At 54.6% G+C, this 18,897-nt stretch overlaps 3 protein-coding genes across 3 annotated transcripts; all 3 read right to left on the bottom strand.

Annotated features, from left to right (window-relative positions):
• Window positions 1–725: 725 nt before the first annotated feature.
• Window positions 726–3,721, bottom strand: NCS57_00716900 (uncharacterized protein; the record flags this gene model as incomplete). Its single annotated transcript, XM_053057031.1, has 6 exons — window positions 726–2,581; window positions 2,634–2,812; window positions 2,866–3,033; window positions 3,087–3,357; window positions 3,457–3,523; window positions 3,584–3,721. The coding sequence occupies 6 exons, from the start codon at window positions 3,719–3,721 to the stop codon at window positions 726–728; spliced, it is 2,679 nt and encodes an 892-aa protein (XP_052913226.1).
• An 8,142-nt stretch (window positions 3,722–11,863) lies between these two features.
• NCS57_00716800 (uncharacterized protein) lies at window positions 11,864–14,134 on the bottom strand (the record flags this gene model as incomplete). Its single annotated transcript, XM_053057030.1, has 1 exon — window positions 11,864–14,134. The coding sequence occupies one exon, from the start codon at window positions 14,132–14,134 to the stop codon at window positions 11,864–11,866; it is 2,271 nt and encodes a 756-aa protein (XP_052913225.1).
• Window positions 14,135–17,665: 3,531 nt separating this feature from the next.
• Window positions 17,666–18,212, bottom strand: NCS57_00716700 (VOC domain-containing protein; the record flags this gene model as incomplete). The annotated part of the gene is made up of 3 exons (XM_053057029.1): window positions 17,666–17,756; window positions 17,824–18,140; window positions 18,192–18,212. 3 exons carry the CDS (start codon window positions 18,210–18,212, stop codon window positions 17,666–17,668), a joined length of 429 nt encoding a protein of 142 aa, XP_052913224.1.
• Window positions 18,213–18,897: the final 685 nt, after the last annotated feature.

Raw genomic sequence — 18,897 nt, 5'->3', positions numbered from 1 at the left:
CGCTGCCTGCCGACTGCGCCGTCGTAGTACACCTCCTGCGGAGCTTTGAGTAGGCCCTTCTCCGGACGAGGTTGCACACAAGGCAATTAGCTGGTCGATCATCTCTCGCCTAACAATTGCTTCCTCTCGGTGATCGCCAGCCAAGAAGCGCTCCAATCTTCACCACAAGCCTCCATTTAGAGTTTACAAGCATAGACCTATGCCAGGGTCTTGTGAGAAGATGGACGTCGCACTAAATCGAGCCGACCCTGGGTTGCTGCACCATATCTTCGTATTCCGCATCTTGAATCTACCAAGTTGCTTGCCTATTGTACAGGTGCGCATGCTTGTTCGCCATATTATGTACTTCTCCGCTCCACTCGCCTAAATAGAATTTCGGCCATGCCATTGATCGATCCTTCATTGTTTCTTCGGAGGGTATCCCGCCCTCGTGAATTCCCATGTTGCCCCGTCATGCCTTTTAACTCCTTGTAAATGCTGCAAAGTCCAAATGCGCCCAAAATCATCCAAGCACAGACAATACCTCCCCCATTCCAAGAAAGCCGTGCGTCCCTTGAAACCCCTCTATACAGCAAACACGTCATAAATTTCAAAACTTGTCCTGCCTGATCTTCTTTCGTTCCTGAAGATCCCCTTGTTTCAAAACGGCATGAGCCCAAGTGCCATGAAACAATAGCCATAATCCAACAGATATAGTAGTAGATCGATTCGAAACGCAACCCTCTTCAAGAGCTAGCCACGGGGCCGCCGAGGAAAAAGTCAAGTTCTCCTCCGTGGCCGTTCTGGGATCGGTGCTCATTCTCGGCCAGTTGCTCTAGAAGAGCAAGAAATGGGTCCTTTTCCTCTCCCTGTCCTGTTCCGATGCTGCCGTTGTTGCTTCGGGCTCCGGGACTCGGCGCCGCCGCCGTGGCCTGATGAAGGTTGAGCTTGTTATGGTTATCCTCGCCTTGCCATGCAGCCGGGCTGCCAAACGCGTTCGTGGGGACCGTTCCAAACATGGCGTCGTACCCTCCGTTTGCCTCGTTAATCATTCCAGGTCCGGCATTCGTGACACTCGACCCCGACCCATAGCTGTATGGGGGGCTGAAGGGTGCGCCAGCCATGTGGTGCATCCCATGAGCTGAGACTGGGTGTGTTCCTGGCGAAAGAGTGAATCCCGCTGCAGCTGCAGCTGCGACCGCCGCATTGTTTGCCGATGTTTCGTCCATCTGCTCATGCAGAGCGTACATTTCTTGGCTCTCATGGTGGGGCGGCAGAGAAGTCGGTGTCGTGAGGAGGCTAGGCGATGAATGGGGCATCATGCCTGCCGTGTATGAGAACGACCGACGGGCGCTTCCCGGGGTGGGCAGCCCTGTAGCCGGAGGCTGGAGGCTGGAGATGACCTTCACATCTGGTCGTCGTCGGTTTGTCGGTGCGTTTGGTGCCGTGTTCTTGCGCTTCAGGCTTGGGCGCTGAGGCCCATCGGTGCTTCGAGGAGTTTCCTGGGCCGGGAGGGATCCAGAACCAAAGTCAATAGCAACGTCCGAAAGGCGAAGGTTAGCCGCGTCAAAGCTAAAGGATTGACCCCCTGGTCCTCCAATGTTGGAATAGCGGTCAAAAAAGTCCTCGCTGTGGAAGCCTGGTGTGTACCGCATCGAGTTGCGTGCCAGTGCCTTCACTAGCTCCCCATGAGCATGAATGATGTCTTGCAGCGTTTCCCGTTGATGTTGCACACTTGCCCAAGCATACCGAAGCTCGCCCAAGAACTGCATCTCACGAGAGAGAAAGTCTGAGGATGAACCAAAAACGTTGACCTCGCCCTGGCTGCTTTGCTTGCTGTAGTGGGCTCCGTGGACGTGGACCGTACCCGCAGTGCATATGCAGAATCCCACAAATGCAGGCCAGTCAACGATACCAGCCTGCTTGCCAAGCTGAACCAACTCCATTATGGCATTGGCATGGAGAAAACACATGTTGGTTGCCTCGATCTGCCACGACTGATGCTGCCCTGTCTCTGCAAGTTCCGCTAGATCGATGGGGAGGAATGGGCGATAGATCAAGCAGTGGATGAGATGGTAGATGACCTTGCTGAGCACGAGAACAGTCGAGTCGGCCTGTCCAAATAGGGCGTTGAGGTTGGAGAAGACATCCTCAGTTCCAGAAGACCAGACGTCAAGGTCTTGTCGGATCTTGGACAATGTTGAAAGGGTGTGCCAGGGGAAATGGGAGTCACCCTTGACACCACCTGCAGCCAGATATCGGTTTGTCTTTCCAAGAACTCGAGTAATGTCGATGAGCATGCCCATGCTTCCCTGTGGTTTCTTATCGCTACCTTGGAAATATTGAAGGTTCGACCCTGTTTGGAAGAACTCCCCTTCCACTGGAAGTGAAGAAGAGTTAGGTGACCAAGAAGGAAGGCGTAGGAGAATGGTGCTGTCGCTAATGAGACTCGGCCGCTTCGATCCGGTAGTCTGGAACCGATCCAGCAGGTAGCAAGTCCAGAAGAGTCGTCGTCGCATCTCACGCTCAACTGGAGTCATTCTGGCCTGGGCGTCTGTCTCTCTGTGGATCTCAAGAGCCACAGCCATGCCAGTAGCGCTTGCTGGGTCATGTTAGTCAACAATCATGAGACTCCGGCAAGGGGTAGATCTTACTCATGAGCATGTATGCCCTCTTTCCCTTCCCAGTCGCAGTAAATGCGCTCACCAGTAGCAGTAGTGCCTGGAGAGCATCGATCGATGGTTCATCAGTGTTGATTTCCCGTCTCGCACGAGCCGCAAAATCCTCACTGAGGTTAGCAGCTGCTTGATACCCACTCGGATCCGTTGTGTGTCTACAAGCCGATTAGCCTATCACCAAGATGGCCTTGGGGGCGGGGGGGCATACCGGGCTGCGACTGCTGAAATTGCATACGAGAGGAACTTGGGGAGCTGGTTCAACTGAAGTCGTTGCCGAATGGAGGACTCATCAACGATATAATAAGGCTTGCCGTGGAACCGGGCGAAATAGGTGTCGAGGAGGGCCTCGGCCTGCGCTGGGGGAGGCGACAGATCTCTGTAGAAGTATCAGTTGGCAGCTCTCAGGTGTGAAGCAGACAAATGACGAACCTCGGCAAAGGCGTATGAGGAGAAAGGGATGCTGTGTCACCGGGAGAGGCGCGGGCTTCAATAGCGACGCGCTTGGCTGCCGGCTCGCCTGCTTCAGCGCCCAGTGAGGCGGAACCTGACGCCTCTCCTTTTCCAGCGCCGGGCATATTTGAGCTCGTTGGCGAAGAATCATCTTCTCCCTTTTCCCTCAGCTTGGCCTCAAGTCCATCCACTCTTTTCAAAAGCGCTTCCAGAACGTCTGTCTTTGGGCCACGCTTCTTTGGTACAGCATCTGTTGGTTGGGTTAGCACGAGTCAGCATCACCACTAGATTCACAGCTATCAGAGCGCCCACCAAGCGCACCATGGCTGAGAAACAAGCCGAGACTCACCATAAATACAGGGGCACTGGAAGACCTGGCAAGCTTCGCATGATGGTCGAAGGCGGTTGCACTTGATCTATAGCAGTTCCGATTAGGCTCCGTCCAGATGGCTTACAAGCGCGGGAAAGATACTCACCTTTCTCTTCCGGCACGACTTGCAGTTCATAGACTCTCGAGGCTCATTGCTCATGCGACGGGTGGGAAGGCGTTCAATGCCGACCTGCGGCCGTGGAATAGCCACAGGGTGGACTCCGGGTATATGAGGAACGTTCATTGGATCGTATACGGATGCGGTCATGTCTAGAATCGTGGAAACAATTGAGGGCCGTCGGTATACACGACGGCACGGCTGACTCTCCCTGGAATCAGGTGGAGGTGGTTATCCAAAAGCCGAATCGTTGGTGGACAAGGCGAAGTGGCGACACAAAGGGCTGAGTAGAGATCAAGATGGCGATACTGGATAGTATGCAGCGGTCCTGGCGGTATCAATCCCGAGATCCCTCAGAAGCGCAGTCGATGTAGGATGAATGTTTATAGTATTGGCGTGTTGTCGACGGCGATGGAGACTGGCTGGGCGAGGCCGTCTTTTGGGGGCAGAGACGAGATACTGCCAAAACGCTCGGCGACTCAAGTTGGAATAGGGAACGGAAATGGAGAAGGAGTTGAAGCTCCAAAAGTAGGGTGAGGCTTCGTAAAAGATGGGACGGGATGGCAAAAGAAGGTCGACCGGTCGACTAGCCTCGGAGGCCCAGAATTGTACGACTGACCCGGACCCCAGTCGGCGGTCTCATTTTGGTCGTTGCCAATGTGGAGGTGGCTAGTGACAGGACCGGGGGGCGAGCATGAATGATGATGGTGGTGTCGATGTTGGGATGGATCATGGTGGGGAAACGGAGCTCAAGATGCGAGTCCATCCCTTGATGGTCCGCTCCAACGCTGTCCCTCTAATGCTGGCTCCCATGGCAGGCTGGCTCTTGCGAAGATGCACCAGGGCCACTAGCACAATCTCTTTTGGGCGTGGTGATTGCATCTCGCTGGCGTCTGGACCAGCCATGTCATTGGAGCGCGCAAAGAGGACGAACTATGTGAGGAGGAGGGGATGGTCGCCCCCAAACCGGCGGTACCCCCAACAAGGTGAACATGCCAGGCCCCCAAAGCACCAAACCGGGGAAGTGCAAGGCCTGAAGCCGTCCGTCCTTGTCTTCTATTAAGCGTAGCATTTCCCGACACATCTGTCGATCCTGTCTGCTTTCCTGGTGCACCTCTGCCGATTCGATGTTTGGCATGGACCCTTTGTTCGGTCGAGCATCGAGCGAGCTAGGAGGCACACTCGGACTCGGCCCCAAGCTAACCCTCCCAGCCAGCTCTTGTTTACACTTTCGTGCTCTCCGTAATTCACCCTGAGCAGCCGACTCCCTGTGCCAGATTAGGCCACACATCGCCCCAGGTTGACAAGGAATATACGCAACGCATTGTGCAAGGGACACTGGGCCACCACGCGGGTCCCAAGTTCCAAGACCAGAAAGTCGGGCTCTTAGCGAAAGTGGCAGGGGCAAGGTTGGCAGCATCTAGGTGCTGTAGAGCGACGGGTCTGACGACGGCCATGATGGACGTTGGCTTGTCTAGTACCGTAACCGCCGGAGCGGTAAGGTACCGCTCGAAATGGATGGAAGGATGAGGTTGTCAGTCCTTACCTTACCTTACGTCCGTCCCCGTTGCTAGCTCGTGCCCCGTAGTTCAGCGAACGAGGCAAACGGTAGGGCGGGACAGGGGCATCGAGTCGAGCATGTTCGCTGCTGTTGGCTTGGACGACAAGTTGAGGCCAGACAGGGGCAAGGCCAAGGTCAAGGTCAAGGTCAATGCCGCGCCGGGAGCCACGAGTGCACGAGGCACGAACGAACGGGATAGGATGGGATAGGACAGGACAGGATAGGATGGATGGATGGATGGATGGATAGGTAGCTAGGATGTGGTTCAGAAGAAGGCTTCGGGAGTGTTCCATAGTGAGCTAGGTCTGGAGGTGAGAACCTGGGAAAAGTGGCACCGACGTCAAAGCTCTCCCGTCAGATTCGCACCTTCCCTTCCACTTCCATCCTTCCAGCTTACCTTCCTCGCACCCTAGGCCCTAGGTCCTATGTAGACTCCTAGGAAGGTACCACAGGCAGGTACCCATCAGCCAAAATGTGAGGTGGGGGCCGGAACCTACTGTACCTTAGCGGGCACTTCGCTTAAGCATAGCGGGAACAGCGTTGTTTGGGGCGTGACTAGGGGCCGTCGATGGCTGGGGCATCGTGGGCGAAACGGACGACACGCCGGGCAGTCGCGATAGGGTGGTGGCTGCTTTTTTGGCCAGCCTGAAACTCTAGAGGCAGGATCTAAAGACTGTTGTCACGAAACTCACGATCCATTTCATCACCACTTCATGTCTGAGGAACACTCGTGCATCACACTATTGGAATTCCGCACTCAAGAGCCACGAGGACGAACCACATGTCACCGCAAGCGATTTGCGCTTAATTCTACAACACGATCGATGCCAGACCGAGTTTGGCAACGTCAACCGTGAACTAAGATTAGCACTCGACGCCATTTTTGGTCTGCCAACGGCCCCCGAGATCCTGGCCGGCTTCCATCTGAACTTTTGCAGCCTGACGCTTGGGTCCATCAGTCCCATGGGCCATCCTGGTCTCCCCTACCGATACCACGCGCTCATAAGGTACAGACAGTGCTTTCGCTCCCGTACGGGCTGCTACCTCGACGCTCTGGGCCCTTGCCTAGCCTGCCGCATTCTAGACTCCTTCCACCGGCATACCACTAACGGATCGATTGCGCACACAGGGTTCATGTCAATCTCGTGGTCTTTGGCCCCTCCCAGCTCCCGTCGATGGGGACGAGATCTCCCTGACTCCCTGGTCGTGGGTAATCTATCACCCAAGCCAGGACCCAGACCTGTCACTGAAATGCCTCTTTTCTCCCCCTTGAACTCGACATTGAGCCAACGATTACAAAGCGGTACTCGCCCTCGCGTCGACCAGAGACAGGGGCCCGACATCTCGCAAAGCCAACGTCTGCAGGCGGCTCTGTCGAGATCCTTGCCTCTGCGTAAGAGTCAGTCTATGTGTGGCCAGCAGGGTCATAATCTCAATTGACACAGCTAAGCGCCACTGGCACGTCTTGTCAAAACCATATGGGGCCAAGCGGCTGCAGCCGTCTCATATCAAAGTTGTCACTCCCCTGGCGCCCAGCCGTCATTCACATTACCAAGAGAGAGGCTCCCGGGTGTTGCTGACAGGGGAAATAGATGAGGAATGACGTGACAACTCCGCCAGTGTCCCACCCTGGCCCAGATATCCTCAGGTGAGGTCCAGCCGAGTTCAGAGAGAGGGTCCGTCGACGACGACCCTTCAACAAGACAGCCACTTTTGATAGGAGCGACCCCTTTTCAGAGATATCAGAACGTGGCAGACTCGTCTAATTCCCGGGGTGCTGGAGATGGCGGGCTCCCAATCTTGAGCTCTACCGACCTCGGGAGATATCATCACCGCCTGCCATGCGGTCAGCGCCGTGGTTCGGGGTCCGCGTACTCGCGCAACAGCCATGCCATGGCATGCCATGCTCAAGAGGTGAGACAAACGGACGTTGTACCTGCATATGTGGGGAGGTATCCAGCATCTCTTGCAGTCATAAGGCTTGCATTGGGGCGAACCAGTGGCGAGTCGCCGTACTGGATTTCCTGTTAATCAGCAGCAACCCCTGGAGAAACTCGCATCCTTCTTGACGGCCAGACCAGTTCTCCGCTGTGTTGGCGCTCTCTTGCAGCAGGCGGTCCTTGGATTCTTGATGAGGCTAACAGCATGGCTAGTGTCGCCAGGTGGTGTGTGCTCATCTGCACGCCGTGGACGGCTTGCTCCCCCGATTTGGATCTTGAGTCCGGCCGGACATCCACGCCTTTCCGAATGCCCCCCTGTATGCCATGCCGCCTAGGTCCAAGTTGCTCTGCTACCCACGGCACTAAGACACGCCTCGGCGTCCGATCGAGGTGCCGTATGAGGTAGACTAATCAATCTTATACACGATGGGGATGAGCCAGCGCATCATGTGTGCAGTTCCATCAATGCCGAGGCGAGGCATTTCGCATTGGATTCGGATGGACAAAGGCTGCAGTTTAATGCGTTACAAAATCGACGAGGCCCGCACGAGTTCCCTTGGTCGACCGACCCAACACAAACAGAGACAGACGGCTATCAGCCCAATGAAGCCCTTGCTTGGCGTCATGGTTTCTAGAAGCGGATCAGTTGCTATGTGCGAGCCTTGGAATGCCGGGCACCCTGCCCTTTTCGACTCCCTGTCCGGGTGCCTTCCTCCACTTTACCCCAGGTGCCCAATCCGTACCCGGCTTGGCCGTCGAACCATTCTCACGCTGTGGCCTGGTGAGCCTGAAGCCTCTAGAACCTGTCTTTTTTTTCTCACTGTGAGCGAGCCGATGCTCGCAAGCACCATAACTGGCTCACCTAAAGCTGAAACCAGCCGCGTCGTCGAATACGGCTCAAGATCTGAGATCATTCACACAACGCCCGCCATCACTTGGTTATGACGGGAAGCTTACTCTACGTGGATTTGACCTGTTCACACTAGGTTATGGGTCGTAGTGTTTGAGCAGGCTGAAGTCTCAACTAGGGGAACCAGCTCCGACGGCGGCCGAGATGTCTGCGCCCTCAACTCTGCGCTTTCTTTGGTGTTTTGAAGGACGTGTTGAGAAGCGAGTCCGGACAAGCGCCTAAGTGCCTACCAGAAGCACCCACTTGGTCTCTCGTCTCTCTGTGCAATGCAACTCTCGTCACCACGAAGCGCCAATACGACACGATAGGCGCCGCTGATCGACGACGCCTAAAGCCTTCATCTCGCACTCCGCGGCTCACTCGGCGATCGCCTGGGGCTCATCCTCCGACAAGGTTGCCGGTTCGGACTCGGATACCGTGCTCGGATCCAGGCTTTCTTCAGTTTAGAGTTGAGAACCGGATTCATGGATCACGGGTAGCTTAGGAGGTCTAGTATTTATCACGGCCATGATATTAACAAATATGATCGGTCTTGCCGACATGGGTTCCTACCATGGGTTCCTACCATGGGTCCCAGGCAATGCCTTCTAGGGCTCTATCGACTCCATCGTCAGTATGTCACTTGGCAACTGGCACACCAAGCTTGCCCTAGAGAGTAAACCGACTCCAAAGCTGTCTCGGTTCGTACACAGTGGCCTCATGCTCCACCCCGAGGTGGAGGTTCTCCGAACCTTCCTCAGTTCAAGACCCAGGTGCCGCTGTCAGGATCATGTATCCAAAGCGGCACTTGAGGTAGGATTACTATCTCCGGTATTCCTCTCGCTACAAGTGGATGACTCCTAGGTCGCAAGGTATAGCTTTCCAGCGTTCGAAAGCATAGAAATGAGTCGTGTCAAAATACATTCAAACCCAGTCGATCGGTTTCTTGGTCGGGCCTTTGCCTCTTTTTACTTCTAGCTTCCTCCGGTAGCTACAAGCTCCGACAGAACAAGTAACCGGCGGCTCTTCTCTCCCTCGACCACATGGTTTGTCCCTGCCTGATTCTAGGCCCTCGAGCCGAAGATCCAACTGATCGTCCAGGTACGCTCGCCAACCGCGATCGAAGGGTTTCAGGCCGATCATGGACTTGCATGGCCTGTAGGGCTTAGGCATCCCTGTGCCCTGGCAGCTCAAGCAAGTCCTGAGGTGGTGGCTCCCGTGAGGGCACGGAGCGGTGGGTTCATCCATGGCCCTCGGCCAACTGGCTCAAGTGCAAAGAATGGATGGTCAGCCAGCGGAGAAGCCCCTGGCTTACCCATAACTCAACAGTGGTTCACCACATCGACCTCTCCGAGTCCCTTGCTTACCGCTCCGACTTGATACCCGCTAGCAGATCGATTGCGGTTGCGTGCCTCGGGTTGCCCATTGCTCGGGCGCTTGCGTTGACTCTGTGCCTTCTACTCGGTATGTACGGTCTCCTTGCTATCACATACCCACTCGGCAGCCCCTTGGATCTCCTTCATTTTGCGGTCGGTCCTTGGTGAGGTCGCAAATACTGACTACTCGAAGTTTGCTTGGAAAAACGGGTCTGGATAGCCTCGACCTGATACACCGTGAGTATCAACTCGTCAAACATGATCACCACTGGTCGTTTCTTGTGCAGCTGAACACGCAATCAAGCATCTTATGGGTGTGTTTGTTTCCCCCTAGACGTTTCGCCGAGCCTCCGTGATGGAGATGATGCGTCTCTGCGAGTTTCCCATGTGTGAGCCTGCAGGCCGGCCCTCCCGCAGTGCAGATTAGCACGCTTCTGGCCTCAAGGGGGACTGAGTTGTGGCTAAACAGCAGGGCTACACAGTGGGCAGTGGAGATAACCCATTGCCGCGACCGCCTGCGGCAAACAAACCAGTCCTGCACACGCGGTAGGTGTTACGGCTTGGCTTGGCTGGGCTGGTGCCCCTGTCGAGGCGAGTGCAAAGGTCCTCTCATCATCCCAACTTGCTAACCCTTGGAGAGCATGGTGTTGTCTTGTTCGTCCCGTCTTCTCATCTCCTCTGCATACCGCCACCAGGACTTTACCCGCACCCCCTATTCCCTGCCTCGGGATCGAATCATCGTCGACTTGACCCTCGAGAGGTTGCCACGTCTGGAGGTCAATCCAGACACCTGGAGATCCCCTCCATGGGCGTGTCAATTCCCCCCTCACTTGCTTTCTACCGGGAGCGTGGTGTGCAACCCTTCTCATGCGCCACTTGCGAGTTGTCGGCATTCTCGCGGGCCATGTCTTCTTAGCTCTCGCTTGACGCTCTCAGTTGAGCAATCTCCGCAGCAGCGTCTTGAGCAGGTGTGGCTGCCACGCGGATCCAGTCTTGTGGCCTTGCCTTGGACAAGAAATTTTGCCCAGAGATGCATACTTTGTGCCCCATTCAACATCCTTCATCTATAAACAGCGACACTAGGTGCCTCATGTCTAGACATGTGGCCCCCGTGTTATCATCTCACGATGTCTTGTCTCAAAGTGTGTTATTCTCAATGCTATCTATTCTCTCGGACTCGTCATCAGCCAACATGGAAACCACATGTGTCTCGTGCTCTGGGCAATCTGACCAGAACTACCTACCCAGTATGGATACCTTGCTCGACCGTTATGCATCTCACATCCACATCATTCACCCCACACGATGCCTGTGAGGAGGCGAGTGGTCAAGGAGCCACAGCAAGGGTGAGCAGAGAGGCACACACGCACGCACACGTACACACCCCAACCGCCCTGAACCTCACACAGCCTCTAAACCCTTCTCACGCCGTACCCAGCCAGAGCACAGGAGGCATTGGCTACCTGTCTGCATGGATGAGGCCTTATGGCGTTGTCTACTGACGCTGATATCTTGCTTTTTGGTGAGTAAGTGATGACATGCAAAACACCAAGAGACGGGCACGCATATCTGGCCAAGGCAAAGGCGTCCACCACATCGGCTAGGCGCGACGACATGTGACGAGATTCAAGCGGGCGGTGTGAGGCTCTAGATGTCTTCAAATTCTATCATACGCTGCGTCTGCACGATGCTTGCTAGCAGCAACTGAGTGGCTATAATATTCAACTGACATATATGTCCATTCCCAGCCCACCGGATCTCGTATACACCCATGATCTTCATATCCATCGCCAGCCCTGCAAGGGCCGGCCTTTACATAGGCAGGTACATACGTACACACTCCGGAGCAAGAGCACAGAGCCGTAGATCCCCGTGGGACCGAGTCCTGCATGCTCTTGACCGTAGTGGTACAGGCAGTGCAGTCTGGGTAGCGCTAGGTCATCCCGCGCTGCCCTTGTCTTGTCAGGTTGTAGTAAACCCACTCAAGTGGCCCAGGGCCCATGGGTCTTTTGTCTGCCGGATCTGTCCCCAGCAGGCAAGGCCTCTCTTGTCTTCTTCGCACAAAGTTTGGTTTGCTGGCTTGTTCATTTCGGGGGTTGAGCTGGACCCGCCACAGGCCCAAAATATCCAACAGCTTCGAGTCTTTGTCCAGGGGCAGACTGTGCAAGGAGACGCCGAGCGGCCTCGATTGACGTGGGCGCTTGCTTGGCAAGCGGCACAGTTGGTGCGGTTGTACAGGGCGTGCTGCTTCCCTGTTCTCCCGTCCACCGGCCTGGCCGGTAGTCCTGGCGGATATCTAGGTTTTTCCCCTAAACCCGGCCTTCTTCGGACCTCCAGCCTATTCAGTCGTCGGTCCTTTTCCCCAAGAAAGGACCGACGTCGAATCAGGAAAGTCGTTCTTTCGAGTCGAACTGATATCTGATCTCCTTTCTGGAGTATCATGTGCGATAGCATGTTGTTGCCGTTAGAGTTGACGGTCTATCCGAGTCGACTACTCCAGACTCAGTATCGGTGGCCTCCGCTTGCAAGCCGCACGAAACTGTATGGCACGTTCTGTCCAACTAGTAACCGTAAGCTTTCTACTGTCGTGAAAGCAGCAACGTCATCTGCCCCATAGGCAGCAAATCCATTCTTCTCGGCGATCAGACTTGGATCTGAACTCCGCCGTGCTGCTCCGTCGGCCAAGTCGAGGAAGACCTTCTTTGTATTCGTCGTCCCTCTCGATCCGGCTGCTCCAAACGCTCGTAGCAACATGCCAACCAGATGGCTCTTCTCCCAGCCAAGCGCCGACACAATAACAAAGGGAGCGCTGTCATCACCCACTGACCGGGCACGCTGAAGGCTCTCGAGGCTGATGAACGGTTCGATCGGAGGCGCATTTCGAGCGAGAGAAGTAGGCGTGCGGAAGCCTATCGTATAAATCTTGGAAATCCTGAGGGCCCTCATGGCAAAGAATACCGGGGCAGCGTCATCGGACGACGAGGCCATCACCACAGCTGAGCGCCCAAAGTAGGCAGAGGGAGCCAAGTCGCGTGTAAGTGTACTGAGTATTCCTTTCCATCCCGCGTTGTCAAAGACAAGAGAGGCCGTCGGTGCCAATCCTGACTGGCTGCTGGAGTCGAGTGAGTCGGTCTGCCGTTGACGAGGACTAGAAGGCATTGATCCGGGTGACGACGACCTTGACGATGAGCCAGATTGAACAACGATGGTATCAACCACACCAATGGCGCGAGCGGCCTCGGTCAGGATTGGACCATTACCTCCATTCAGCGCTCCGAAGAAGGGGCCGTTCTTTATCAATGTATGATGTGGTAGCCCAGGGTTGAGGTATGCGCCCCCGAAATGCTTCTGGTTGCACCAGGCTTCCATGCTTCCAGGGTTATTGGGGTGCCTCTCGACAACTGCGAAATGGTGAGGAAGGCCTAGTTCGTTGATACATTTTTCGTAGAATGGTGCCTGGGGGGTGGCGCATCGAGAAGTTGTGCTGTTGATTCCATAGATGTGCTTTCTTGGTAGCTGGCCCAACAGAGACAGGGCAGCGTTGATCTCGGCCGCACTCAACTGACCAGGAGCAGCTATTATGGGGAGAAGCGGGTGTGTGATGGGCGTAAAGACGGGGTTCAATGTTCTCGAGAACTGTCCAGTCTCGCCCATGTTGACCGCAGAAAAGGGAGGAGCGTCGGGGTACTCTGCGCGCATCTTGGAACGGAAATACTCCAACTCGAAGTTCTCGTTATGCTCGTTAATAATGGCAATCATTTTGATAATGTCCGCGTACTGCCTTGACCTCTCAAACACCTCCTGGGCATACTTGGACGGCCATCGAAAGGTCCCGGAAAAGTCATGAAAGGCCGACATGATGCGCGAGTTGCCCCGGCGCTCATACAGCTTCTTTCGAATTTCCTCAGGCAACCACAGCTCTACATCGATGTATTCCACGCCCCATTGGATAGCACGATAGAGGTATTCGTAGTAGATCTCGGGTTTATCCATCGGAAATCTCCCATTCTCCCTTGTGCATCGGGTCGTGAAAATGATAGGGAGCTCTGTCCGCTGGCGAAGAAGCATTACCTGCTCGCCAACATAGCTGAGACTGGGCACTTCCGAGAAACTGCCATCTCCGGTCGGTTCTCTTAGTAGATCAACCCGGATCTCGACGGCATCTGCACCGACAGTCAGGATATCGATGTTTGGCAGAGCGGCGTGAACGTCTGGGAATGTGGTGGAGATGAAGTAAGTCCTCGGTTTCGCCATAAGCGCTTCGTGATGATTGATCTGGCCGAGTGTAAAAGATATGAACCTCGCAAGGTCGCGGCGGAAGAAGGGCGATTCGGTATAGAGGAACTCATAGTCGCAACTGGCAGAAAGATGGAGGTCCGGCGGCATCCCTAGGTTCACACAGTGAGCGTTGATGGCAACGACAAGCTCCTGGTTGCGCGCAGCGACATCTCCTTTCGCCTCGCCAGCCGCAACGCCAACGACAAACCCACGATCCTCTGCTGAAACGCGCCCAAACCCATCTCTTATCCTGCAAGGCGTTCCCAAGACTTCTGCGAAAACCGAGACAATGTGATCCTGTCCGGGCCCAAAGACGATAACGACGATCCTGTTGTCTCCTCTTGCCGACGTACTCCCAAATGTACTCTCGCTGATCATGACTGGGCTTTGACTCGGTCGGTCGAGGTCCATGGTGACGGGTTCTGAACCATTCAATGTGACGGATGGTGTCGGCCCGAGGGGCGGTTCAGGCATTAACGGTTGGACGGCGGCCATTTTTGTCGTTCCTTCCCAGTGCGACAGACTAGTTCCACCTCTTCAGCTGTAAATCGCCGTAGCTTATCCAAATGGGGTCCGAAGGTTCCCAATATCCTTCACCAAACCAAGTCGCATCACCACCGATCGCAAGCGCTTCCAATGCGCAGTAGAAATTCCCGGAAACTCGTCAGGTTAAGTACGGTTCGGTCGTATATGGTGAAATGCAATATCGCTTCTTCGATATCCGGCGCAAAAAGTCGAGTTCGGCTCGAGGCGTGCAGCGGTTTCGGGTCGGCAAAGTACGAGAGGGTTCGAAATACGGAGTCGCAGGAAAAGAGCCGCAAAGGTTTCTGGAGCGCGGGCTAGAGTTAGAATGGCTGTCGAATTAAGGTGACGAGATCTCGTGTAGTGGATGCAGTATGCGTTCGCAGGTTGAAGGCGGACCCAGTGGGGACGATGTCGGAATATGGGGTAAGGTGAGGTTTTAGGGAAGTAGACGAAGGACCAGTTTAAGAGAGAGCGAAGGAGATTGAGTAGTCTCTCAAAAACGGAGGAAAGGGGTTATAGTATGGATAAGAGGGCGCCTGGTTAGGTCGGTACCTTTTGGGCTATGAATTCGCAAGACGGACGGCACAGCAAGTAAAAGAGTCGAGCTGAAGTGGGCGAGTCGTGGGTACTGTACGGGAGAGCAGGCGAGGCAATGCAGAAGACGAGATGTCCTGCGGCGAGACTTGGGTCGCTAAAGTGCCAAGCGAGGAATATTTGACCGATGGGATGTTTGAGCCGGCTCAGATAGGGCACGGCCGGGGCGAAACAAGGGACAGGGTCCCTGACAGAGACTGATGGAGCTGATGGAGCTGACGAGCTGGGACCCGGGGCGACCTCGACAGGATCAACGAGAGTGGTTGCGACCGGGATGTGGGCGAAACTCGAGCCCTGCTGTTGGTGGAAGGGAGACGACCAAGACAGGCGGCGGGGGCGTAGTAATTGTTCCACCACAGGGCGATTTACGCTGAGGCGAACGATGCAGACCCCGACGGCATCAACCACAGACTTGGGACTTGACTTGGACCTTGAGGATATGAGACATATATCACGATCTCCAGAGAGGGATAGAGGCCGAGATGGATACCCGTGCGTGTATGCCGTGGAGAAGGTCGCATGTACTGTATGGAGCGCGTTTAGATGAAGAAAGTCAGAATTGCTTAACCAAACTCAAATGGAGGTTGTCACTGTTGATCTCTGATCTGTGCGTGGAAAAGGTTGGGTCAGTCCCTGTTGCCATCCATTCCTTCCATGAGTGCGTGTGCAAGCATTAATGGACGGCAAGGGCAAGGCAAGTAAGTACCGAAACTGTAGTGATCAACCATCCAATCCGTTCGCTGTTGCGGGAAAGAGTGGCCCGTTGAGCTCCTCCGTACATACGTACGCATCGGGTATGGAAGGAACCACCGAGACTATCTCTGTGGGGGTATTGGTTCTGGTCGGAATTGGGGGTTGCGTAAGGTGATGATCCCTCTCAGTTCATCTATTGCCGATAAGCCATCGGAAAAGCTGGCCGTCCCGTCGTCCTGAGACCCCATCGTGAAGCGTGGAATGCATCCAGAATCTGCCATTTCGCCTCCCCAGCCCAGGTCTTGGAACAACTGCACCGCACCTGCTCCCGCAACGTCGCACCTGTAACCGACCCCAGAGCGGCCGACCCATGACCTAAAAGGCAACACTAACGATTCATCTGCAGTGGACGGACTTTCTTGGGGTCCAAGTCAACGGGCAGCATGAGAAAGGCTCCTTCTGTTCTGGTGATACATACCTACAGTACAGACGATGAACAACCCTCCCCTCGGCCATTTCATTCACTCCACACAGAGTGGAGGGAAAACGCCACGGGATGGCAGGTTTGACGAGGGTGGGGGGGTTGTGAGGGCGATGGAGTTGAGATTCTCCATGGCCCTTGATAGCTGGACTTTGGGGGTTGCCGATTATCCACCAATCACGGCTGACAGTCCCCGCAGATTCTCTCAACGCTTTAAATTCGGTTCGCGGTTGTTTCGAGTACCCCTCGTCCCTTGGACAATTGGGGGACCCTTGTACTTGTTTCAAGGCCATGCGACATCACAGCTACAGGACGACATCGCCATCGTCCAGGAAGAGGAAGGACAGGTTGCATCCATTTCGAGATGCATTTGCTATCTCAGGGGTCAACTCTCAGGCCTTGCTTTTGACGAGATTTGGCCAGGTTTCTATTCAAGGAGCCCGAATTACAAAGCCCACTCGACACAAACTGGCGTGACTATCGATGGACCCATCTCGTACTTCGTTGGACTAACTCGCATCTCGCTCATTGGACTCGAGTTGGGAGCATACTCGGCTTGCCAATGTTTCGGTAGCAGACGGCCGGCAACAGACGGACGGATCAAGATTACAGTGGATTCCGGTGCTACTCTCTGTCATTGTTCATGACTACGGAGGGTCCAGCAGGGCCTTGATGCCTCTAGGGAGCATCGCGGCATCAACCATGGCGAGAGAGACGTTACGTATGTGTGCACGCACGCACGCAATCTCCGCAACCTGTCACGTCCCCAAAGTTTGTTTGATCTCCATGTTACGTGTTGACCACCCACCGACTCTGCCTTGCCATCCGTTGCTACTATCGCGATAACCATGTTTCACTCAACCTGAGGCAAGAACCTGGATTATGGCGATGGACAGGCACATTTGCTGTTCTCGTCCAGTCATGGCGCCCTCTTGTCATATCATACCATGCTATTTCTTTCTCCATCACCCTCAATGGTCATTCTCTTACCGAGATATTGACCCAAGCTCTGACCCCGAAGTGGCTGGTGCATACAATTAATTCCGCGGTGTTTTCATATAAACACATGTCACACTCTATCTCTGAAGCATGCACCCATCGGATTCTCAGTGTTCCGGCCATAAGTTACAGATTTATTACGAGGCACCAACGAATAGAATGCGTTTCATCATTCGGCAAGGTCTCCGACCCCGGACTTCATCCCAGCTGGCACCGGGATTGCGGCGCCGCTCCCTAGCTTCACGGGCCGCGGCTCAGTTATCCCACGAATGAGGTCTCGTCCTGACAACGGCCTTGGCTCTAGAAACGATCCAGTGGATCGAGAACTCAAGGCGCAGGTTTTGCATAAGCTTTCGTTAACGAGTTAGGCTCCGTCGCTTCGTCTTGACCTTCTCACACAATCTCGCCATCAACCCGAAGGGCGCTATTCCATCCAATGGAGAACAACCAAGGCCGCAGTCACAGTCGAGACTGATCCTATTCAGGGCGTTGAGGTACCGACAGGTTGGTCAGCAGCATGGTTTCGCCGAAGTAACAGTTTGGCTCTTCGGGTTTTTCCACCTTTAGGAACTTTCACGCATATCACTTCGTATCATCATCATGAATGTTGATCACGATGGGTGAAGGAGCCGGTTTTACTTCCATATTCAACTCGTGGAAAGGACAGGATGGTATCAGCCAACCAACACGCGGTCCCGCAGCTACTATCCAACTTGGCCAACTCGAGACTTGGCTCATTTCTGAGACCAGATGCCAATCATGTTTTCTTCCGTGTCAATGAGCCGGGCGAAATATCCCATCTCTCCGCCGATGGCCGTCTTGGGACTTAGGGCGTGTCAGTCGGGGTATCTCTCGGGCTTGGACTCCGGCGCCAACAGGACAGGATACTTACAGGGCCGTCTTGCCGCCGGCTGAGGCGACCTTCTTCAGTGTCTCTTCGCAGTCCACAACGCAGAGGGTTGGCATCAGAGGCAACGCGGCCGGGCGTTCAGTGATGTTGTTGACGACATGGTAGGGTTCGTCAAGCTCGAGAAAAGCCCCGTGCAGAGTCTTGCCCTTGTTGAAGAAGTGCATGCTCTTGACGCAGTCACCAACGGCCTTTGCGGGCTCATCCATGACCTCCCAGCCAAAAATTTCGGTGTAGAACTTCTTGGCACGGGCGAAGTCTCGGACAGGTACTTCAAGCCAGCAAATCTGGCCGAGGGCTTCCTAGAGCGGTCTTAGTAGAGACCCTTGAGGGGTAATTTGAAGATACGGCACCTGGACACGGCTCTCATCCATGGTTGATGTTGGTACAATTGTTCAAAGAGATGAGTCCGTTTGTTCTTGATGATTTGACTATGGGGTCTTGAGCGATGGCAACTCTCTCATCTCAAGCAATGACCTACCCCGCCGATTTATAGTCGACAGTTCACGCTATTAACGCCTCCATCCTTTGTTCAAATATTAACTCTGATCACAGCCCGTTGCTCAACGGATTGACATGATCCCGGTTTGAGGCGTTGCTGCCTGGGTATGGCTTGCAATTGAGCCAATGGTGCTGTGTGCGACTGAGCCAGGGGCACATGACTTCGCGTGCCGGTCGCGCACGAAGCCTGAGATGGAACGCGCCACGCCGCGATGATTAGTGAACTACCGACGCCGCTGCGGGGGCTACAGGTCTGGGCTTCAGCGATCGACGCCATGGTGCCGTAAGACGGCTGGATACATTGAAGTGCAAACAAGCCTTTGGGTGAAACAACTTCCAGCCCCTTGTTTTGTTGAGCTGCAACATTCGCATCCTTGTCGTGATCGCTATCACGGCGAGTGGGTATAGAGAGGTGAAGGAGCGTGCGCAGATGCATTCGCCAGCCGGCAATGACCGATATCGAGGGAAAAACAGATTGAAATTCACGGGGAAACTTACACATACTCATTCCTGGTATGGATAAACTCAATTCGGTTTCATATGTTGCCGAAAGAACAT

The sequence above is a fragment of the Fusarium keratoplasticum genome, chromosome 5 (genome assembly GCF_025433545.1).
Source record: "Fusarium keratoplasticum isolate Fu6.1 chromosome 5, whole genome shotgun sequence".
NCBI lineage: Eukaryota > Fungi > Ascomycota > Sordariomycetes > Hypocreales > Nectriaceae > Fusarium > Fusarium keratoplasticum.
The sequence above is the reverse complement of the archived record's forward strand: the minus strand, read 5'-3'. Positions and strand labels throughout refer to the sequence as shown.